The 22,599-nt window shown below is 45.7% G+C and overlaps 4 protein-coding genes across 6 annotated transcripts; 3 read left to right on the forward strand and 1 right to left on the reverse strand.

Moving 5' to 3' along the window:
• The first annotated feature begins 49 nt into the window (after positions 1–49).
• Positions 50–6,416, forward strand: LOC147248200 (hepatitis A virus cellular receptor 1 homolog). Of its 2 annotated transcripts, XM_086226770.1 has the most exons (8): positions 50–455; positions 566–967; positions 1,832–2,185; positions 2,353–2,427; positions 2,649–2,707; positions 3,212–3,296; positions 3,853–3,880; positions 5,081–6,416. In XM_086226770.1, the coding sequence occupies exons 2-8, from the start codon at positions 919–921 to the stop codon at positions 5,199–5,201; spliced, it is 771 nt and encodes a 256-aa protein (XP_086082896.1). In that variant the 5' UTR covers positions 50–455; positions 566–918; the 3' UTR covers positions 5,202–6,416. The 2 variants fall into 2 exon arrangements, with proteins under 2 accessions (XP_086082896.1, XP_086082897.1); XM_086226771.1 differs by lacking the exon at positions 50–455 and having other exon boundaries at positions 529–967.
• A 23-nt stretch (positions 6,417–6,439) lies between these two features.
• LOC147248201 (cornifelin homolog B-like) lies at positions 6,440–9,602 on the forward strand. Of its 2 annotated transcripts, none has more exons than XM_086226773.1 (3): positions 6,440–7,356; positions 7,686–7,840; positions 8,608–9,602. In XM_086226773.1, exons 1-3 carry the CDS (start codon positions 7,257–7,259, stop codon positions 8,731–8,733), a joined length of 381 nt encoding a protein of 126 aa, XP_086082899.1. In that variant the 5' UTR covers positions 6,440–7,256; the 3' UTR covers positions 8,734–9,602. The 2 variants fall into 2 exon arrangements, with proteins under 2 accessions (XP_086082899.1, XP_086082900.1); XM_086226774.1 differs by having other exon boundaries at positions 7,226–7,356; positions 7,732–7,840.
• Positions 9,603–9,638: 36 nt separating this feature from the next.
• On the forward strand, positions 9,639–13,565 carry nhp2 (NHP2 ribonucleoprotein homolog (yeast)). The gene is made up of 4 exons (XM_086226772.1): positions 9,639–9,945; positions 10,436–10,505; positions 10,597–10,702; positions 12,556–13,565. Exons 1-4 carry the CDS (start codon positions 9,780–9,782, stop codon positions 12,679–12,681), a joined length of 468 nt encoding a protein of 155 aa, XP_086082898.1. The 5' UTR covers positions 9,639–9,779; the 3' UTR covers positions 12,682–13,565.
• A 5,750-nt stretch (positions 13,566–19,315) lies between these two features.
• On the reverse strand, positions 19,316–20,904 carry foxi3a (forkhead box I3a). Its single transcript, XM_086226645.1, has 2 exons — positions 20,286–20,904; positions 19,316–19,985 (listed from the first exon to the last, which is right to left on the reverse strand). The coding sequence occupies exons 1-2, from the start codon at positions 20,770–20,772 to the stop codon at positions 19,411–19,413; spliced, it is 1,062 nt and encodes a 353-aa protein (XP_086082771.1). The 5' UTR covers positions 20,773–20,904; the 3' UTR covers positions 19,316–19,410.
• Positions 20,905–22,599: the final 1,695 nt, after the last annotated feature.

Consider the following 22,599-nt stretch of genomic DNA (forward strand, 5'->3'; position numbering starts at 1 on the left):
GACACCTGTGATTTAGAGTATCAATCAGCCTCATCCCCTCTTGATGTCTTTGGACTGTGGGAGGAAGCTGGAGTACCGCAGAGAACCCACGCAGGCACAGGGAGAACATGGAGACTCACACAGAAAGATCCCGTGCTCCAGCCGGGACTCGAACCCGGAACCTTCTTGCTGCGAGGCGACAGAGCTGACCACTGCACCACCGTGCCGCCCTGATCCTGATTTCACATGTGAAATGTCTGTTTGCCGTATTTACAGCAGCTGTAAAAAAAAATTGCAAAAGAATGAGAGACACAGCATAAAATATAAAGACTTGATGTTGTTATGCTACTAGAGCCTTGCAGTTAATTATTTATGAGGAGTATCAAGAGTTAAACCGGGGTCCCAGTGCAGGGCCTTGGGGGACCCCACCAGTTTACCCCACCAGAGTGTTTATTGATGTCAACTTTCAGCCAGAGGTTTGTTGCACCTCGTACCCAATATTTTGTTAACTTTGCTCTCTAAGGTTCTGCTGTTTTTTGGTTGTTGTTTTTTTCAGTATTGATATGTAATCCTTTTTTTTTTGCAGTGTAGAGAAGGGTTTGCCCAACAAAACCACAGAGGCTCAGAGAATACTGACTCTGAGTAAGACACCAGAAGCAGCTGAAACCACACGCAACAAACAGGAGGCTGAGACGTAAAACAGTCGGAAACACACTTGACTGCTTTACTCCCCACCACCGAGACCAGGAACAAGAGCGGGACTCCAACCAGTCTCTGTTTGCTTGTTTCTCATTTTGGTCTCATCACATATTTTCTTTCACCAAACTTGGTGTTTCAGGTCACAGCAGGGAATTTGTCTTTTTCTTTTTGGAGCGTGGACGGATGGCTCAGTTTTTTAATTTGACGTAAAGACATTGAAAACATTGAAAGTGCGTGGAGATGAAGACCGTGAGACCGTTCACGTCACTGCTGATTTGTCTCCTCACAGGTAGTTTTCATGTTTATACCTCTGATTCAGTTCAACACTTTGTAAACAATTGTTCTTCTTTCATGTTGTTGAAATATCCGATTTTTTTTTATAGAATTATGTCCAAATATGCATAAAATGTGTAATCTAATGGAATTTGTGCCAATTTGCGTTAACGTCCAGAACAGAAACCTTACCTGAGATGCACACGCGTGTATTAAGTTTTATAAACAGGAAAGTTTGGGTCCGTGTCAGTAAATGAATGAAAAACACTTCAAAATCACGTACATGCAATCGCTCTGTCACAACCCGTCTGTGCCGTTCATTCCAGCCTTGGGCGGGGGGGGGGGGGGGGGGGGGGTCTTGGGACAGCGTGTAACATTTTCCAAAGATGATCTGATTTAACTTTTACAGAACACAAACATTCTGTAAGTCAGGGAAGTCCAGCAGTCCAAAGTTCCCAGCAGAGCATGAGGAGAACGTTCCGTTTTATGATTTCATAATCACACTCCTAAGTTCTTGTGGAGGACTGTTAGCATATAGAGGACTAGACGCCGTGTGGATCTCTATTCACAGGAGAACTTGTAACCCTGTAACATTCCCACAGGTGTATAAAGGAAAGGGGAACGTTTAGAAAGTTCTGGGAATGTTCAGGGGAACATTATTATAGAATGTTCCCACTGGGCTTCCCAAAATATTTCTGGGTTTTTGGAAGGTGAAGCTCTTTAAAGGTTGGGGGGTGGGCTTTTGGTGGAGTTTTAGGGAACGCTCGGGACGGTCCCAGAATTATAACATATAAGGGACGTTCCCACGTGGTCCTGGGTCGTCTGCTGATGAGACCCGGATGTGCTGGAACTCAAATTCAAAGATTTTTTCTGTTTTCAGTCGGTGAATCCAGCACCAGTTACGTGACAGTTGTTGGTCAAGCGGGCCAGAGAGTCGATCTGCCATGTAAATACAACATCAAGGTAAACAAAAGGCTGTTCAGTTGCTGGGGAAGAGGAGAAATACCAGCTTCAGGCTGCGGCAAGCAGCTCATCGCCACAGATGGACTGAAGGTGAGAGAAAACACCAGAGTGTCCAGCAGGTACCAGTTACTGGGACCACTGGAGGACGGAGATGTCTCCCTGACCATACTGAACACCACAGAGGGAGATAGTGGACTGTACGGATGCAGAGTGGAGATACCGGGGCTGTTCAATGACCAGAGAGTTTCCATCAGTTTGGTCATTCAGGAAGGTGAGCGATGGTTTCATCCAAATCTTCAAAAGGCACTTTAAGATCTGGTCTTTGTTCTGGTTTCATGAGCACCGATGTAAACGCTTCCTGCAGCCTGAGAGCGTTCTAAAGGTTTCACATCTGAAGTCACACCCAGAGATTTCTGTTGATGTTCACTCTTGCTTCAGTTTCAGCGCCTCAGACGACCACCTGTGCAACGTTCAACGCATCAAGAGAGCAAACACCCACCGATAGCACAGCAGGTACACAGTCAACACCACAACACAGTTATCACATGAGCAGGCAGATGGACCCGCCTGGTTGGTTCATTCTGACAGGAAAGGTGAGAGGTTCAGGGTTTTCGATGCGCTTTTCGGTTGTTGGCAGAGAGCATAAGAAAACACCGCAATGTGTCACCACGAGGTTCATCGTGATGCTGACACAGCTGCAGTAAAAATATTGGCTTTCATTTCCTCATCGGCAGGTCAGATGACCTCGACAGAAACCCTTCTGACTTCTTCCTCAAACAGCGCCGAGGCTGCGGTGAGTGCCCCCCAAATCCTGTAACAAGGGTTACTGTCTAAAATCAAACCTGGGGGCGGCACAGTGGAGCAGTGGTCCTCACCGTGGCCCCCCAGCAAGGTTGTGGGTGGAGCCCCGGCTGCAGCACGGGGTCTTTCTGGGTGAGTCTCCATGTTCTCCCTGTTCCTGCTGGGTTCTCTCTGGTACTCCAGCTTCCTCCACAGTCCAAAGACATCAAGAGGGACCAGGTTAATCCAGACTCTAAATTGACCGTAGGCGTGGCTGGGAGAGCCAATGGTTGTCTGTCTCTATGTGTTGGCCCTGCCATGGACTGGTGACCTGTCCAGGGGGAAGGCTGCTGGGATAGGCTCCACCCCCACCACCCTCAACAGGAGGAGAGGGGGAACATGGAGGGATGGAGGGAGGGATGAGGGAGGGATGGATATCAAACCTGCCCTTTCATCCTCAAGCATCATGAAATGAGCCCGGTCTCACAGGAAGTGTGTGTTGTCTGTGTGTTAACAGGAAAGCAGCAGCATGACAGTGCTTGTGGTTTTCATCATAACTGGGCTGGTAGTTCTGGCTATCGCAGGAAGCTTCACCTTCATCGGTAAGTTCCTCACCCACAGCTTCTTCAGCTCAAGCCCTGGTCTGTCAATCACGAGGAGTCATGCTCTTCATTTCTTGGACTTGTCTTTCGTTCAACACTTCAGTCCATCAGCGATGGGGATCCACCTGCCGAGACACATCAGTTCTTTTTCTGATTCTGGTCCAGTTTTCATTTCTCAAGATTTCTGTTTTTACGAGTGGATTTGTTGGGATCAGATCCTACCTTAGGTTTCATGAATAGATTAAAAAAAAAAAGTGTGTTCAAACATCTTTACAACACCTTTTTTTATTCTTTGATATGTTAGCAGGCTAACAGGTACCAAGTTTAGTGTACTTATCTAAAATTGAGTCAAAGTTAGACGAGTCAAATCTGACTGAAGCGAAGCCCAAATGTCCTGATATTTATGGCTGTGATGAATTACTTTATATTATCCTCAATAATCAAGATGCATTACTTTTTTCTGTCTTTTAGAGTAAAAATCTAAACGTCACTTTGTTAACATTCAGATGAATCCATCTTTATTGAAGTTAATTCTGGTGTTTCTTTTTCCCTGCAGCCAGAAAAATGAAACGAGTCAAGAAGATGTAAGTGACTCAGGATCCTTCTTTTGTTGTTGTTCATTACATTTTTACCAACTTAATTTTCCGCAAAGTTCCCAGTGAATTTCATCAACGCCAATAAACTTTGCATCTCTTCTGTGACAAATCATGACTCAGGATCAACCATGATGAGTCATCAGGCTGGGAAGCCTTGAGGGGTCTCACCCTGAAAATGGAAACATCCATCACCCTCTAACGGCTCTCTAGGTTTCTATTTGACAGCGTGACCTTCTGACACGCTGAGTCAGTAGAAGTGTGGGAGCAGACTATTTCCTGTAGATACCAGATATATTGTGTCCGTGCGTGTGTGCACCTCATGAGCATGCAGCAGATCAAGCAGCCCACCCAGGGTCCGGTCGCGTCTGACTGACCTCCATCAAAAGGTCTAAAACATCGAATCTACACCGTACAAGGAGTGAGATGGAACGATGGTTATTCTGCATCTAGTTTAGGCACGTTCTTGTATCAAAATGTTGGTTACCATTGGTGAATTTTAACAGTTCACCGCACCTGCCGCTGCCACAGCACTCCATCACCTCAGCTAACCTCAGAGACCAAACGCTTCCTCTCTGGCTGGGATGACAGTCGCTGGTTGACATCATCACTGCTGTCATCATGTTTAAAGGAACAGAACAACAGAAGAGCGAGTTGAGCTGCTCTTAGAACCCTAAACCCTCAGTAATTGAGGTCTGGCTGCTACCTTCTTAAACAACTGAAGACTTTACTGACGTGATTCTCCGTTGACGTGTTGATGGCGTTGGTTCTGCCTGCTGTCAATGGTTACGTCCACTAAGCTCCCGAGCTGCAACAGAAGCATGGCAGGGATGATGTTCTTGTAGTCCAACAGGGAGTGACCATACACACATCATACGAACGCTTCAGAACGCACCAGTGTGGTATTTGCTTATGTGTGTTTTATGATGTAGGACAAAACATTGGATATCTTCAGCTTGTGTTCAACAGATTTGATTTCAGGGTCGTTAAACAACAAGAACCAATTTATGGGTTTATTGGTTTCACAACTGGTTCCTGCCCTCGCCTGTGGCGTGCGGTCAAAAAGAACCTGCTTCTCCACATCAGAAGCAAAACAATAACATTTACTTGACAAAAGATTCCTGGAGACACAAACATGTCTGTGAGTTACCAGAGAAAAGTCCAGATAAATTAACTGAGTTTGATTCTCAGTCCTCAGCAGCAGCAGGATGGAGGTTTGGTCCAGTTCCCGTCTCTTCAGCTCCAGAGTCGGGGTTCTGCAGAGGAGAACATCTACCAGGTGGACAGAAGCGAGTACGAGTACTGCCCCTGATGACATGAACGCGCTGTTAAAAAAAAAAGAAGGCATTTTTCATTTCACTTTTCCGACTTTAAAGTCGATGAAACTGGTCTACAAGCAACTGCTTCATCGTTCACCCCCAAACCAGCAGGGGGCAGCATGCTACGAGAGGGTAGGGGGTCCGCCTCCATTCTTTCAGGCTTTAGAAACAAGGAAGTGCTAACTTCCTTAGCATGAGTCAAAGGTGAAACTCTCAGTTTGTCAGCTGACTTAAGAGCGGCAGGTCATGCCTGGTCAGTGGTTATGAGCCTGAGCTCGGACGTAAACATGTAAATAATGAATGTTGTTATTTCCGTTGAATAGTGAACACTTTCAATGTCCTTCTGTCTGCTTATAACAATTCATTTGCTTCGTTGCAACGTGAAATTTTCATGAAAAGCAGATTTGTCGGAGGAGGACGTGACCTCCCTTCAGTTAACCGTTATTGTTGCTTGTTTCTAACCACATTCTACTTATTTAAAAATTGGTTTTGTGATGCTTCATTGTGTTTTCCACCATTTGGTAACCAATAAAAACGATTTTGAGTGAATTTTTTTCATATTTTACGTTTCCTCAGGCTGTGAAACAAGTTGAGAGCGTCACAGTGGGTTTGAGTCAGGGTTATGCTCCTTAATCATCAAGAATTAGAAATGTTCAAAATAAAGTTCTGAGGCTGCATCATATCAATGAAGTGTTCATTAGCTTTAAGTAGCCAGTTCTCTATTTGAGTATTTGTGTCTCCATCTAGTGGCTGAATCTTGAACTGCCTGTAGTTCATCAGCTAACTGAACCAACTTCTGAATTCAAAACTCACATGTTTTCATGAGGAAATTAAACTCTGAATTTTTGGAATTTTAAGTTAGAATGCAACGTGTCTGGAGCCTCACAGCCAGCAAAAACGTCAAAAACGTATCTATGTCATTAGACAAATATGTTATCATAATGTGAATTAGACTAAACATAGAGCTTTATATTTATACCTCAAAACAGCTGAAAAATGAATAAAATATTAGATGTGAAGGTATCCTTTTAGAGGATTACAGCAGAAGTTTGTCTAATATTGATGAAGGGTCACGGAGTCCAAATGGAAACAAGGCTTTTTACTTAAATAGTTGGTTGCATTTCTGAATGTTTTATTCATTTTGGTGCTTTAAAAAAATTGAATTCATCAATTAAAATAAAACAAATACCTCTGATGTATTGAGCTTCCTGAGTCAGTGCGATGACATCATGTTTTGTTCTGCAATAAATAAAATGTGGTTCCACAGGTCGTGCAGGTTTGTCCAAGACTTTCAGCACAGAACGTCTGAATCCGTCTGCGTGGCCGGCGCTCGCAGGTAAGATGGACGTCTTCCTCTTTGTGTTTAAGCTGATATTATCTACTCCATCTGCAGGAAAAGTACTCGTACGATCTTTTAATTAAGTATTCAATTGCTGAAGTTCATGAATCCTGGTGCCCTCTTTTCTTATTTTTAATGTAGTTTTTTGTTTCATTTTTTTCTCTAAACATTCTGAGACCCGAAACCTTAATTGACAATCTTTTAATGTCTAAAGTCTTACAACTGCAGTACGAAGTAGAACTTGAACTTTTTGTGAACTCAGAGTTGACCGCTGTTTTTGAGGATGGTTTGACCATATTTGGTGGAGGGGTGGAGCCTGGACCAAAGCAGAACCCATTAGTGGTGAATCTGTCACTATGACAAACATTACATGTGTGTCTCTGGTCCAGCCTCAGTGTTTTGGGGTTTTCTGTCCTCACATCCTACTCTTTTCAAAGCTGATATCTCAGGAGCACCTTTGATTTCGCACAAACGTCTGCTGGAGCTTCAGGTTAAACTTGGTAGTCAAAGAGGTCAAAGGTCGCTGTGACTGACACAAATGCAGGGACAAGCAACAGCAATGCAATATTTCTAGCTCACCTTGTGAACCAGTCAAACTTTCTTGGGTTCAGCCTCATAGTTTTTGATTAATTCTGCTGTCAAACACCACTGATCACATGACATACCAAGCAGGACCATCATTGCTGCGGTCGTGCGTGTTTCTGCCAGCATGAGCCGACTGGTGACAACGCAGCCGCCGCCTTTGGAGGTTTCTGATGCAGCCGAATGGGCTTCCGGCATCTGCAGCTGCTGCGAAGACATGAGGGAATGTACGGTAACATCTGTCCTTCATAGATGGGCTCAGTTCCTGAAATCTTAACTCCTCAAACAAAAAACATTACTCAAAATTTAGTTTCAATCTCAAAGGAGGTTGTTTTTGTCCCCGAACATTAAAATATGGGACAAGCAAAGTCAGACTTTGTGTACAAATATAGGTCAGGTATTAGTTTTTATGTTGTACCTCAGTGTAGTGTAGCACAAAACAGGAAAACTACTTCACTTCAGGAGATAGAAAGTAGTAATTTGATATTTTCCATCTGTTTGACCTCGTGTATGTGTGTTTGTATGTGATTGTGTTGTTGTTGTTGTGTTTTTGAAGGCTGTTTTGCATTCTGGTGTTGTCCCTGCTTTGCCTGTAAAACCAGCAGAGAATACGACCAATGCCTCTGTCTCCCCCTGCTGGACATCTTTGGCTGCATCCCGCCCATCACCATGGCGATGAGGATCCATGTACGCCATCGCTATGGCATCCAGGTCAGGACATCGCTTCTCTTTGTCACTGTTTTCTCGATGTTGATTCCACCTACAAATTGTGTGAGGAAACATTTAAATATGATGAGACATTTTAAATTTGCATAGTCCTTTTGTTACTTGTTTTTTAAGATTTTGAATCAATTTTCTGCTGCTTGTTTTTGTTGTTGCTGTTGTTGTTGTTGTTGCTGCTGCTGTAGTTGTTGTTCTTGTTGTTGCTCTTGTTCTTGTTGCTCTTGTTGTTGTTGTTGCTGCTGTTGTAGTTGTTGCTGTTGTTGTTGTTGTTGCTGCTGCTGTAGTTGTTGCTCTTGTTGTTGTTGCTGCTGTTGTAGTTGTTGCTGTTGTTGTTGTTGTTGCTGCTGCTGTAGTTGTTGTTCTTGTTGTTGCTCTTGTTCTTGTTGCTCTTGTTGTTGCTGCTGCTGTAGTTGTTGCTCTTGTTGTTGTTGTTGTTGCTGCTGTTGTAGTTGTTGCTCTTGTTGTTGTTGTTGCTGCTGCTGTAGTTGTTGCTCTTGTTGTTGTTGTTGCTGCTGTTGTAGTTGTTGCTCGTGTTGTTCTTGTTGTTGCTCTTGTTGTTGTTGTTGCTGCTGTTGTAGTTGTTGTTCTTGTTGTTGCTCTTGTTGTTGTTGTTGCTGCTGTTGTAGTTGTTGTTCTTGTTGTTGCTCTTGTTGTTGTTGCTGCTGTTGTAGTTGTTGTTGTTGTTGTTGCTGCTGTTGTAGTTGTTCTTGTTGTTGTTCTTGTTGTTGTTGAAGGTGTCTCTCATGTGTCTGCAGGGCAGCTTGTGTAACGACTGCATTTGCGCCACCTTCTGTCTGCCCTGCGTCTGGTGTCAGATATCCAGAGAGATGAAGAAACGTCAGATCCCAGCCGTGCTTGGTGACATCATTATCAACAGATGACATCATCACTGTGACATTGCTGCTCTCAAAGTGGCTCCACCCAAATATAGTTTAATAAATGTAATGACCTCAGCTCCCCACAAGTCAAATAGTTTATTCTTCCAGTGTTTCAGAGTTTTTATTCGTGTAAAACTTTTACTAGATAACATGTGAACTTGGATTCATTGCTGTCATTACTGTTTGCATATTTTGTAATTCTCAACTTCTTGACTTATTTAATTTTTAATGTTCCAATCTTTTAGTTTGTGTTTGTGTGCAAGATTCAAGATTTGGAAAATCCACCGTCAGGCTTATTACCAATCTGTAATTCTTAGTATTTATACTGTTGACATTAGGACTGTGTTTTCAATCTCGTTCTTTTTTTACAGATATATTACAATATTTTAACTACACATTCTGCATAATTGAGCCTTTTATCGTAAGACAGAATGACATTTTAATCTAGTTTTAACTTAAAAATTTTAATACATCTATATATGGTTAAAAATGGCCTTTAAATAAGAATTTTTGGTTACATGATATTCTCGAGTTGGCTTTTTTATCTAATGTCTATTGTTTTCCACTCTAATGTATGCCTAACTATCTAAATTTTGCTGGTGACTCAGCAGGTATGAGGAAATGTCAATCAATATTTCTACAAATAATTGGAATATTCTATTTTATGCCTCTCATTTCCCCTTTACTGAATGAAAATGAACAACACGTACCGTCTTAATGGTAAAGTGGAATCTATACGTCTAATTCTTGTAATTCTGGTAATAAACAAACCGTACCACTCTCATCCTGCGTTCATCACCTCCCTCAAAACATGAGAGGACTCAGAGGAAAGAGTTAGAGTTTAGCTCTGAAGTGCGAGTCTGGTCTGTGTTGTTCCCCTCCTTTCCGCTGGGGGCGCAGTCGTGTTCCGCGTCGAGATAAAACCCAGAAAAAGAAGTTGGTAAACACGTGTGATTTTCTCTGCGGAGTGTGTTTCTGACCGGCTAGCGGGAGCTAAGATCGGATCACAACCCCAACGGATATCGATTGACCGTCGAGTTTGATCAAAAATGACGAAGGTGAAGAAGGAGAAGGTTTCGGCGGACGGAGACGAGGCCGCAGCCGCCGGCGGGACCGAGAAGTCCTACCACGAGCTGATCGCGAACGTCAACACCATCGCGCAGCCTTTGGCCTCCAAAAAACTCAGCAAGAAACTTTACAAATGCGTCAAAAAGGGTAAGAGTCGAATCGGTATGATCGGTTACCCGCTGATAAAACCACGCAACACGTGGACATGTTCGGTGTTTACAGGTTGAATGAGAAATGCCAAACTCGGTTCTAATGTACTTGCATTAATGTTGGCGTTAACCCTCAGCGAGCGCCGCGGACCACTGCTGACTCAAAACTACAGTCTTAGAAGGTTTGTTGAAGTCGCAGTAAATCGGGATGATTGAATGTGGGAATGGTGGCCAGGAGGAGCGCCACCTATGTGCAGACGTGAGCCTGTAAAACAACTTGTTTTTATGAAGTTGTCGTGGTCAGAATCGATGAGGATTGATTCTTGTTGAAGGTGAATTTCATCCTCTACCCTCCTTCCTGGTAAGAGTCTTGGAGGTTTGATGCCGAACGAAGCGCAGCCCTTAAGTCAGATGCGCAAGAATCTCCCCTCCGGAGATGAGAAGATGACAACAGACCCTGGATCAGTTTTATCTTTGTTCCTTTTCAGCTGCCAGAGTGAAAAACATCCGCCGAGGAGTGAAAGAAGTGCAGAAGTTCATCAACAAAGGAGAGAGAGGGTGAGGCTCAGCAGCTGGAACAGAGCAACGTCCTGGTCAGATGTTGTGTTGTGTTGTTGTGTTAATCCCGGCGTGTGCGTCTCTGCGGCAGCATCGTGGTGTTGGCGGGCGACACGCTGCCCATCGACGTCTACTGTCATCTGCCCATCATGTGTGAGGACAGAAACCTGCCCTACGCCTACATCCCCTCCAAAGTGGTGAGTCGCCGGCTGAACGTCTGCAAAACAGTTTTTGTTTTGGTACAAAGTCTCCATGCTGCTCAGTGTCGGGTCTGAACTTAGCGTGAATAAATGAAACATAAGTAGATATAATTGGCTAAATAAAGGACGACTGAAACAACTGAGTGATTAATGACACGCTTGATTGAAAAGTCATCAGGATGTTCCAGCTGCTTCTCTAATGAACCCTCTGATGATGCTGGAAGCCTGAATGCAACGGTTAGCTGTGCTAAGCTAACGTTAGCCTATGAAGGAGCTACACCAGGGTCACATGACTTCTAGGTCACCGCCACTAAGATTCAGGCTTCTGTTTCCCCTGACGACCTTTAATGACCTCTGTAGGCTCCTTTTAGATTCTTGTTAGCAACCCACATCCACCAGTCTGGTGTTTACTGGTGGATCTGATGTAGAACTGAACCTCCCACATCCACCACTCTGGTGTTTACTGGTGGATCTGATGTAGAACTGAACCTCCTACATCCACCAGTCTGGTGTTTACTGGTGGATCTGATGTAGACCTGAACCTCCAACATCCACCACTCTGGTGTTTACTGGTGGATCTGATGTAGAACTGAACCTCCTACATCCACCAGTCTGGTGTTTACTGGTGGATCTGATGTAGAACTGAACCTCCTACATCCACCAGTCTGGTGTTTACTGGTGGATCTGATGTAGAACTGAACCTCCTACATCCACCAGTCTGGTGTTTACTGGTGGATCTGATGTAGACCTGAACCTCCAACATCCACCACTCTGGTGTTTACTGGTGGATCTGATGTAGACCTGAACCTCCACCATCCACCACTCTGGTGTTTACTGGTGGATCTGATGTAGAACTGAACCTCCGACATCCACCGGTCTGGTGTTTACTGGTGGATCTGTTGTAGACCTGAACCTCCACCATCCACCACTCTGGTGTTTACTGGTGGATCTGATGTAGACCTGAACCTCCTACATCCACCACTCTGGTGTTTACTGGTGGATCTGATGTAGAACTGAACCTCCTACATCCATCATTCTGGTGTTTACTGGTGGATCTGTAGAAATGAACCTCCACCATCCACCAGTCTGGTGTTTACTGGTGGATCTGATGTAGACCTGAACGTCCAACATCCACCAGTCTGGAGTTTACTGGTGGATCTGATGTAGACCTGAACCTCCACCATCCACCACTCTGGTGTTTACTGGTGGATTTGATGTAGAACTGAACCTCCTACATCCACCAGTCTGGTGTTTACTGGTGGATCTGTTGTAGACCTGAACCTCCACCATCCACCACTCTGGTGTTTACTGGTGGATCTGATGTAGACCTGAACCTCCACCATCCACCACTCTGGTGTTTACTGGTGGATCTGATGTAGACCTGAACATCCACCAACCACCAGTCTGGTGTTTACTGGTGTATCTGATGTAGACCTGAACCTCCACCATCCACCAGTCTGGTGTTTACTGGTGGATCTGATGTAGACCTGAACCTCCAACACCCACCAGTCTGGTGTTTACTGGTGGATCTGATGTAGACCTGAACCTCCAACACCCACCAGTCTGGTGTTTACTGGTGGATCTGATGTAGACCTGAACCTCCAACACCCACCAGTCTGGTGTTTACTGGTGTGTTTGTTGAAGACATCTTCATCTTCTTCAGGACTTGGACACCAGGGAACTGTTGTTCAACTCTCAACTGTTTTACAGATTTTAGCACCAGTTCTGTTCTCACCAGTTCAGAAAACTTCGGGAGGAAAATCAGTTTCATTTTAATATCCTTGACTCTCTGACACCTGTCAATCATCGTCTACCCTGAGCCATGGTTCTAACTGTCAGTGTCTCGGCAGGATCTGGGCTCCTCTGCAGGCTCCAAGCGGCCGACCTGCGTCATCCTGATCAAACCTCACCAGGACTATCAGGAGGCGTACGACGAGTGTTTGGAGGAGGTGTCCTGCCTGCCCAAGCCACTGTGAGCCAGTCAGGGAGCGGCGCCGGGGTCGGGACTCTTTAAACTGACGTACCGACGCCTGAGTTTATGTTTGAGTTTACAGACATTTTTACGGGACCTTAACTGTTTTGCCTTACAACCCGACGAGAGAGGACACATTCCAGGGAGGCTTCGTCTCCACGTACAGAGGTCAAGTGTCTGTAATGCAGGACACACACACACACTTCAGACACCATGAGATGCTAATTTCAGAAAAGGCCTGTTAGCTTGTTTTAGCTAGCACACTTGGAAGGAGGAGATGCTCGGGTTCAGGGAGGTTCCTTTGGAACATCAACTAACTTCCCAGTGTGTCGATGGATTTGTGGACTCCAGTCATTTGAACCAGTTTATGATGTTCATGAATATCTTTGTGGCTCTAAATGATAAATAGGATGATTGTAATTATCCTTTAAATACTCAATTGTCCAAGTTCATAAATGTCCTTCACCGGAGACGTTTGCTTCTGAATAAGTAGAGGAAGCAGACGGTGTCATGAATGTAACACCAGATGTTAATGAGCTCCACATCCCGACTCGATGACGACGATCAAACGCAGGAGAAGAAGATTCCTATGAAATAACTCGACCCAGCAAACAGAGGGTTTCTCTCCTCTCCTTTTGATCAGCGTAAATGTTTTTGCTCCACAGCTCAGCGGGGGGACATGAATGCGTGAAATAGTGACAACGCTTCTGGTTTAATGTGACAAAACCGCAAATCTGGAATCTTTATTTCAGAGATTTCTGGGTGGTTTTCAAAAACGTATTTAAATCCCGTGCAGCAGCTGATGTTTCCTATCAGTTTTCATTCAATACTTCAAATGATAAATTCTGTGATTCCTTTTTAAGTAGAATAAATGTGAACTTGCGTGTGTTTGAAACCCTTTTTTTCCTCCACACTGTCCCCGTCCTGTATTTATTATAATTAAAGATCAAACCATCATCATTATTTAAAATCATTGATGTACTGCAGCAGCACCTCCTGTAAAGGAAAATCAAATCAAATCAAAAAGAATTATTTTCAGAACTCCAGGACGACGCTCTGTCTATTGAGTTGCTGTTTGGTATTCCAGCCACACGGTGGCAGCAGCATGTCAGTTGTCATGTGAGGTTTTCCAAGTGTCTGGAAACTAAAATCGAACAAATCCATCTTAAAACGGATCATAGCCCTCAGGAGGGGCGGTTTCTTCTGTCAGCACTACAGCACTGGTCTCTGTGCTCAGAATGACCTAATTATTAGGTGGAAGTCACTGATAAATCACTTCAGCACAACTTTTACACACTTTTACTTGGACTATTCCCACTTTATGTTCTGCTGTGTTCTAAAAGGAAATACTTTACACTTATTTTCAGAATAAAACCTGTGCCGCCCACTACCTGTCACTGTGCCAAGCTTACTAGCGTCGGTCTCCATCTTCCTGTTCCTTCGATGGTGAAACCAGCAACTTCTGTTTTCGTCTAAAGAGCAGCGAACAGTTGAACAACAGTTTTATAAAAAGCAGTCATTCATGAAGCGTTCATCATTTTTGATCAACAGTTCACTACAAAGCTTTCGTTAACTGAACTCTGGAAACGTGGCGGCTGGGATCATGGAGGCTAATACCCTCTCTGACGGTGTGAGCATCCCAGGTTGTTTGTGGGTCTGAGTTCAGGGTTCCAGGACGTCCTGAAGATGATTCAGAGGTCGTTGAGGTATGCTGGGGTCCCTAGTGGCTCCCCAGGGTCCCTTTGGCCCTTGGAGTGCAGAAGAACTGCTGGAGCTTCTTGAGTCTCCAGGATTCATGTGTTAAAGTTCAGGATGACTTTGGAATCCTGATACTGGATCTTCAACTACGCCTCTGAGGATCCTGCGATTGTGAACCGTCAGCAGGTGCAGTGGCGGCAGACGGGGATCCTCCAGCCTCCAGAGGATCAGACAGGCTCCTCCTCCTGTCCCGTCGACCTGTTCAGGCTCGTCATCCTGATCTCGCCTCGCTCAGTAATTCATAAACTCCTGTCAACTCTGCACCCGAGGCCACAGAAACTTTCCACTACAAAACACTGCCACCACAAACATCAGGGGTGTTCCAGAGGGGAACATGAACACGGTTCCTGTTCAACTCACACCAGCTTGACTCCGGAAAATAGGAAATAGAATTGTTCAAGTAGAAGATGTTTAATGGTATCGGTGCCCGGGAGGCCCAGAGTGACCTCTGCTGACGATGAGGGGCTGGGCTGGGGGCGGCTATATGGGTTGTGCAGGGTTGTAGGTTTCCTGTGAGGTGCTAAGAGTTCTGATTTTCCTCCTCAAGAGTCTTTGAGGAGGATCAGGGGACAGCATTATGGTTCTCATGAGGTTTGCGCCGATCCTCCAGAGGTTCCAGAATTCTAGCGTTCCAGGGGTTCTCGGAGATGGCCGCTGTGGGGATGTTGTAGCTGGTCAGGTACTCGGTTGGAGAATTGTGGCAGTTCTGAAAAATGGAGGTACTTAAATGATTTTACGGGCCCATGAAGATATTCTGGTTTCAGGGGAATGCGGGAGACTTGTGGGGTGTCGGGGGCCAGAGAGCATTAAAGTGGTCTCTGGGATCCTGAATGATCATCCTTGAATATGTCCTGTGGGATCCAGAGAGACCAGGACACTCGAGACGTTTCATCTGACTGCAAACAAGTTGGCAGGGGAGTTTCTTATCTGAGGAGGAGAACTGGAGACGTTGTCACCTGGCGGGACAAACGGAGACGTCTCAGCAAGGAGGACGAGGAGGGACAGACGCTGCTGTTGGGAGTGAAACTGGATCTGATGAACTGAGACATTAACAGCCGCATCGGGGCACATACGGGTCGTCATGCTCGGGGCTGTCAGGATACCAGCATGACCGGCTCAGGCTAAGCTCCGCCTCCTCCTGGTCCAACAACCCCCTGCAGAAAAAAAAGACTACCTGCACATGTCCCTTTAATAGTATGAGGGTGTCTGGGGTTGGTTCTTGCCATCTGGGTCTGGTTCTGGGGAGGTTTAAGGGTCTTTAAAGGGAAGCAAAGACACCTTCAGCTTTTCAGAGGCGGAGTTATGACATCACTGACGGGTTCAGTGATGCGTGTGTGCGTGCGTAACGTTGTTCCAACGCCAGCTTTCAGTCTAGCAGTTGGCAGGTTCAACCAGACGCTGGCAGCCCTTCCACTCTCAGCGCATGAGACACCTCCTTGTCACATGACCTCAGTTCTGCCCCTCTGCTGGTAACCAGGGGGCAGATATGGCCGAGAGCATCATGGCCGACCTGGACAGAGACGTCTTAGTCATTTTGACATGTCACTGCAGGGTGAACAGGTGTGGCGAATCACACGAATCAAGGCCACGTTCCGTTTTGCTTGGTCCTAACGGCGAACGTGCTGCCTTCAAGGAGGGGCTCCTGTAGACCGGCACCATCATTGATCTGAAGGACGACGTCTGCGTGAAGCCTGATTGGACAGCTCCGAATGGCCGCTTTGTCTGAGGCTGAGCTTCTGTTACTTTGTGACAGTTTTCTGCGTCGATGCAGTGGCGTTCCTCCGTCTATGACATCAACGCTAATGCAAAGACGTCTGACTTTCAGGTTAAAATTTAACATCCTCAGCAAAATATTACTTCATTTTTATTAAAAGAATTTATCATGAGCAAAGAAAATCACACAGACTTTAAATAATAAAAATATCGAGTTTTAATGATTATTTTGTTAATGTCCCGGTCCGTTTCTTTGATTTTTTTTTAAATCTTTTTTTAATGCTAACTAATTTTGTACTTTTTTTATTTTTGTGAAAAAATTGTCACTCCTCAAAAGAGAGCAAAAACCCAGAATCGTGTGATTTCCTTGCTCTATGAAGATGTCGTGATTCATGAATGCAGTGGTTAGCAGTACCCAGCTAACGTTAGCCATGAGGAACTGCCTCAGGGTCACATGACTTCAACTTCACCACAACTCAGCTTCAAGCTTCCTCTGTTTTCCCCCCGGTGACCTTCAGTGACCTCTACAACCTCGGCAGCCTCCTTCAGACTCTCGTTAGCGACCCGGGTTTTTAAGACTCGCGAATGCTTGAAAGTTCATCAGGTCTGTTTTTTTACTGCCGGATTTTCGGACGTAGAACCCACTGCTACACCGCCTTCAGCCGGTGTGAACCTGACCTCAGGTGCTTGATTTGGAGACGAAGGAATCCAACGTTCAACCATGAGAACCAAATTCTGGGGTTGTTGCTCTATGTGTTAATTAAGATTCTGAATGTTTTCATGTTTCGGTTTTTTTTAGTCCGGTGAAGGATCTGAAAACCGTCAGCTGACATTTGCGGGTCCAGGCTCCTTACTTGTCACTCATATTTGTTAACGAATAACCTGTTTCTGATCGCGAGGCATTTAAAGTCACACGAGCTGCTGTGTTGTTTTTAGTTTTGAGAGGTGAAGGTGGGGATGAGCTTATAGGGGCGTCTCAACTGGTTCAGGACAAGCTGAGACAAAACCACACACACGCACACACACACACACACTCAGAAGATGTAATCGGGACGTTATGACAGTTATGGTGGGGACCATGGTAACAATAACTGTCCTATTGGTACCTGGTACACCTGGATAATGTGTTGATGTTGTTGTTGTCAGGTGATCACCGTGATTCCAACTCTTCAAACATTTCCACTACGAGTCTGTGACGTTTAAAAGCGCCGTCAAGATTAAATGTATGGAAAAAAAAGAGGGTTTATCGGTGTCTGCTGCTCCAGCGATGGGAGCTGAGGGCCTGCGATTGACCTCGTCAGTGCTGAAGATGGTGACTAACTGATCATCGTGAGAAAACAAGCTTGAGTGTCTCATCTTGTCAAGGCAGGGTGGGGGTGTTATGGTTCGTGATAAAATAAATAAAAAAAAAAAACAAGTTATGCTGACAGGAAATGAATTTAACCACATTAAAGGGTGACCTTCCTCTCTCCCCACCATCCACATCCGATCAGATCATTGAAGACGTTGCATCTTAACCCCGGTGATAAGCACCAGTTTTCTCTGCAGTGGGCTTTCACCAGCGTGCGCGCCTGCGTCACATGACCCCGCAGGAGGGCGTTTAACTCTGGGTGAATGCGACGACCCTCCATGCTGCTTTCACGACCACTCTGGTGCTGTTTTTCCGTCGTTCCAGTTTTCGCGGTGCAACGACTGCATTTCGGATATCAAACGCGAGGCACCGGGCGGGGGGGGGGGGACTAAAACTGGAAAGTCGGCTGCTGGGTTAACGGGTGTGCGGTGGGAGAGCGGCCTCACTGAGGCGGCACCTCAACGAGCTGCGTAGACTCTCCTCTTACCACCCAGCGTGATGCAAATACTAGGGTTTAATAGCACCTATACTCTGTGTGTGTGTGTGTGTGTGTGTGTGTGTGTGTGTGTGGTTTCATCAGATCTTTTTCTTCTGTCTGCAGAGGAGACACAAGGAATACACAACTATAAAAGTGAAGGTGTCTGTCATCAACTTGTCTATTGTCACAATAAACACTAGAGTGGGTGTGTGTGGGGGGGGGGGCTGTGGAGTGTAAATGAGCGGCACACTTATGCTGCCCCAACACACACACACACACATCATGTTGTGTTGTAAACAGTTGGTCAGCTGCATCGATCAGCTGATGGTATCAGTGGGTCAGCGTGTGCCGCCTGTTTACAGACACTTACACATGAATGGATAACATGATGGCTAAACACACACACACACATACAGATCTTATTTTATCTTATTTTGGTAAAAGCTCATTACACTACGGTACCCATAATGCCTTACTCCTGTATTCCCTGTTTCTTTAAAAACATCAGATGCAGCAAATTAAAGATAATCAATATAACATAATCATATCATTTTAGTAACTGCATTGAGTTTATGATCCTGTGTATCATCTTGTGTTATTCAGAGTTTTACTCCATTTTTGTTCCTGAATGCAGCTGGAACACAGAAGGCAACGGCGCTAGGATTCCATGTCAGCGTTACACTGCTGAAGTGCTGCTGTGCTCCACCGCGGTCGAGGAACAATATCCAATTTTTTTGTTTTTGTTTTTTTTATAACTCTTCCATGTTGTGCTGTAACAATTGTGAAACAATATCAATGCAAAGGGGTTGAAACATCACCATATATTGTTGTATTGATGTTGTTGCACCGCGCTACGGAAAAGTAACTTCCTAGTAATTTTATACTATCACTTAAGCGTCTTGTCACTTCAACCTTGCTGCCATCTGAGGTGAAACTTGAATTGAACAACAAAGAGACCGAGCTGGAGGAGACAAAATATTAAATGTAAAATAATTTAAAATGTTATCGGATCAACAAAGGAGCGAGGTGAGGGCCAGTGTTGGTTCAGCATCTCTACGCTGGTCTAACTCGAGAGACCGAACGTGGCTGAAAGCCACACCGAGGTGGCCACTTTTCTGATGGACAGCTAAGCTAACGGTTGCTAACTGACAATAGCAGTAGCTCAAGTTAGCAACTTTAGCCTTTGACAGGTTCATGTTGTTATTGTTCATGTGTTGGTGCATTTAACTAAAATCAAGCTCTGGAGTTTTAATGCAACATTAACATACTACGGAGAGAAACACTTAACATTAACATCTTTGTTTTTCTTTTTTATTACAAAAACATTTTGTGACAAAAATGACAATTACAACTGACACACACGGGTTTTAACTTATAATATTTTGGTAAAAGATAAATAGAACCACTGGGAGTGGCGAGCTCAATGCACGATGTTAAAAAAGAGTTTCACTGCTGGTGAGCCAGAACGGCGCTGAAGCTGCCGGAGAAGGGCAGCGGTTGGCGGCCTGCTGACGCCACTCCTCCTGGAGCTCCAGCAGAGGCCAGGCTGCTGTCTGCAGGTCGCTGTAGAGTGGCGGAGGGGAGAAATGTGGAGGAGAGGAATCACAAGTGTCCCACTGGGGCACTACAGCACCAGGCGAGTAGGTGGAGACAAGCTCCTGAGGGGGTGGAGGAGGAGGTGGGGAGAGGTGGTCCGGTACTTGCATGTGCAGGGATGGCGAGCTAGCATGAGGAGGAGGAGCCAGAAGCGAGTCCTGTAGGTGTGACAAGAAGCTGCCGAGGCCTGGGAGGATGCTTTGGAGAACAGGAAGCTCTGCACCAATGTTGCAGTGCATGCTGGGAAGTTTGGGGCTGGGCTCTGATGAGGAGGAAGAGGAGTCAGACGAGGAGGAGGAAGGTTTCTTGCTGGCAGTCACATGATCTGCCTTCCTTTTTCTCTTGCGACAAAAGTTTCCGTTGTCAAACATCCTTTCACAGTTGGGGTCCAACGTCCAGTAGTTTCCTTTACCTGCAGCAAGGAAGAGGAAGAGGAAGGTCAACAAAACGGCAGGGCTTCTCGCCAGCGAGGTCGTTACTGAGCTACGCTTTAAAAGTGATCAAATTTGATTAAAAGTTAGTTTCATTGATCCAAACAACTGAAAACAAGCAAGCAGATGCTGCTCCTGAGGACCTGCTACACTGTAGAAAAGATGCTGATCTACTTTTACTGTCAATGAAATTAAGACTAGTTAACAAAATAAAAGCCTGGGCACGGCCTAGGCTAAAGGTCTGACTGTGGAACGGTGTCCTGGCGTGTGCGGCATCTCACCAGGATGGTTCTCATCACGGGGAACTTTCCGGAAGCAGTCGTTGAGCGACAGGTTGTGGCGGATGGAGTTCTGCCAGCCAGCTTTGTTGCGACTGTAGAAAGGGAAGTTGTCGGTGACGTACTGGTAGATCTGGCTGAGGGTCAGCCGCTGCTCAGGAGCACTCTTGATCGCCATGGCAATAAGGGCGGAGTAGGAGTACGGCGGACGGATGAAGTGCAGCATGTCATCCGGCGAGGAGAGCCAGGAGGCAGCGGGGAGAGGGGGTCTCTGGAGGCTGTAGAGCCGAGGTAGGAGGCCTGAGTCTGGGCTGCTGAAGCAGAGGGAAACGTCGCTGGAGGAGTGGAGCCATGGCGCTGAAGGCAGGGCCGGCTCCGGGGGGCTGTACAGGCTGAAGTCAGAGGGATCCAGGGATGGGAGCTCCTGCTGGGGGAAGGAGTATCCACACGCAGGGGGCGACAAACCCAGCGGTGGGGTGAAGGAGGCCATGGTGTCGTCTGTAAATTTCTCTCTAGTGTGTGTGTGTGTGTTTGTGTGTGTGTGTGGCAACAGCTCCAACAAGTGTGTATGTGTGTGTGTGTGTTTGTGTTTATAAATCTGCTGTCGTACTCCTGCACCTGTCCTGCCCTCTACACCTGCTGCTGTTCACCTGGGGCTTTTATACTCTAATGTCCCGCCCACCAATGAGCTGATTGGCCACTGTGCTACCCCCCCAGCTCACACACATACTGGTTGATTTGAATAGGCCTGGGCTGAATTCCCCCCCTCAGGCAGGTCGGAGCTGGAGGAGCCACTGTGACGGCGTGTCAACACACCCTGACAGATGAGTGATTGTCTCTTTACAGTTTCAGACGTTACAGCGTCTCGTCTCCGATTCTACCAGGCGGAAATCAAGCTGCTGGTTTACACGCCATTGACGTTCCGTTTACACTGCAGCGCCTTCGTGTGAGACTCATCTCTTGTGTCACCAACTTGAGACCTCAGCTGTGAACTCCCTCGTGTGCGGTGAATCCCGACCTTTAGTGGTGGTCACTATCGCGCTGTTAATCAAACTATTCAGTGATTAACTTCAGCTGTTTTAAACTTCCTGTTTCTTAGCTAACTCACCCACCGTTTCACTCGTTACGTTTCGATCACTATTTTTAACCATTTATAACTTCTTTGGTAAATGTTTGGCCGTTAAACTTCTTTTTTATTTTGCCTCGTCCACTATTTCAAACATTACACAGGAGAAACTATTTTGTAAGTACTTCATCTACAGTAACACCATGTCTAGAATACTTCAGCCTCTTCAAACCCTTTACTTATACCAGTTTCAACCATTTATCCATGTAGAACATTTTGCCTTAGGGTTACTACTATTACTACTAAAACTATTCCTAACTATTCCCATTGGTTTCCTTATATTTAGATTTTTTTTTTTTAACTGCTGTATTCATTTGAGGTCAGCTTCCCGAGCTCTTAAAGCCCAAGTTATCCATCTCCTTCCTTCTCCCAGGGTTACAGGTCAGTTCATGTTATTACTCAATACACAAACAAGCAGAAATGTAAAACGTTATTCTGAATATTTATTGATTCTAATTTGTGTCAATCGGGTTTGATCAGAACTCAATCTCCCGGAAAGTACGTAGAACGACCTTGAAAGCAGCGCCGGAGGAAAGATCCCCGCCCTTCGGTTCTTTATTCAGTGACACTGATTTTCACCTGCAGGTCACTGAGCTCAAACCAAGCGGATAAAACCTGCCTGCATGCTAGCGAGGCTCCGCGTGCCGGCAGCTAGCCGGTGGCTGTTCGCCGAATTTCTCCACTCTTTGTTTTTCAGCATCCATTTCTCTAACAGCTGAGCGATGGCGCCAAGCCGGCCTCTTGTTTTGTTAATGACGTTGTAGGGATGAGTGGGGAGATAAAGGGACGTGCAGCCATGTCACTTATTGACGTGTTAATGAGCTCAGACGCGGCGACTGTGTGTTGGCTGGAGGGCGGTGTAACAACAGTTCAGGGCGACACCTCAAACAGCGGCAGTCCGTCTGTGCTTTGACCCTCAGAGGTGAATCAGGGTCAGCTCCTCCGTCTCTGGTGGATCTGACGTAGAACTGAACCTCCTACATCCACCAGTCTGGTGTTTACTGGTGGATCTGATGTAGAACTGAACCTCCCACATCCACCAGTCTGGTGTTTACTGGTGTATCTGATGTAGACCTGAACCTCCTACATCCATCAGTCCGGTGTTTACTGGTGGATCTGATGTAGAACTGAACCTCCCACATCCACCAGTCTGGTGTTTACTGGTGGATCTGATGTAGACCTGAACCTCCT

This window comes from Aulostomus chinensis, chromosome 15 (assembly GCF_037954235.1).
Source record: "Aulostomus chinensis isolate RoL2024-O1b breed Wild chromosome 15, RoL_Achi_v1.0, whole genome shotgun sequence".
Lineage (NCBI taxonomy): Eukaryota > Metazoa > Chordata > Actinopteri > Syngnathiformes > Aulostomidae > Aulostomus > Aulostomus chinensis.

What these genes read in the sequence shown, in the direction of transcription:
- LOC147248200 (XM_086226770.1), top strand. Translation starts at nt 919, where the DNA reads ATGAAGACCGTGAGACCGTTCACGTCACTGCTGATTTGTCTCCTCACA. An exon ending in CAGTTTGGTCATTCAGGAAG is followed by an intron (nt 2,186 to 2,352) that starts GTGAGCGATGGT and finishes CTCTTGCTTCAG; the next exon opens with TTTCAGCGCCTCAGACGACC. An exon ending in ACCCACCGATAGCACAGCAG is followed by an intron (nt 2,428 to 2,648) that starts GTACACAGTCAA and finishes CCTCATCGGCAG; the next exon opens with GTCAGATGACCTCGACAGAA.
- LOC147248201 (XM_086226773.1), top strand. Translation starts at nt 7,257, where the DNA reads ATGAGCCGACTGGTGACAACGCAGCCGCCGCCTTTGGAGGTTTCTGAT. An exon ending in CTGCGAAGACATGAGGGAAT is followed by an intron (nt 7,357 to 7,685) that starts GTACGGTAACAT and finishes GTGTTTTTGAAG; the next exon opens with GCTGTTTTGCATTCTGGTGT. An exon ending in GCCATCGCTATGGCATCCAG is followed by an intron (nt 7,841 to 8,607) that starts GTCAGGACATCG and finishes ATGTGTCTGCAG; the next exon opens with GGCAGCTTGTGTAACGACTG.
- nhp2 (XM_086226772.1), top strand. Translation starts at nt 9,780, where the DNA reads ATGACGAAGGTGAAGAAGGAGAAGGTTTCGGCGGACGGAGACGAGGCC. An exon ending in TTACAAATGCGTCAAAAAGG is followed by an intron (nt 9,946 to 10,435) that starts GTAAGAGTCGAA and finishes GTTCCTTTTCAG; the next exon opens with CTGCCAGAGTGAAAAACATC. An exon ending in CCTACATCCCCTCCAAAGTG is followed by an intron (nt 10,703 to 12,555) that starts GTGAGTCGCCGG and finishes GTGTCTCGGCAG; the next exon opens with GATCTGGGCTCCTCTGCAGG.
- foxi3a (XM_086226645.1), bottom strand. Translation starts at nt 20,772, where the DNA reads ATGGCCTCCTTCACCCCACCGCTGGGTTTGTCGCCCCCTGCGTGTGGA. An exon ending in CCGTGATGAGAACCATCCTG is followed by an intron (nt 19,986 to 20,285) that starts GTGAGATGCCGC and finishes TCCTTGCTGCAG; the next exon opens with GTAAAGGAAACTACTGGACG.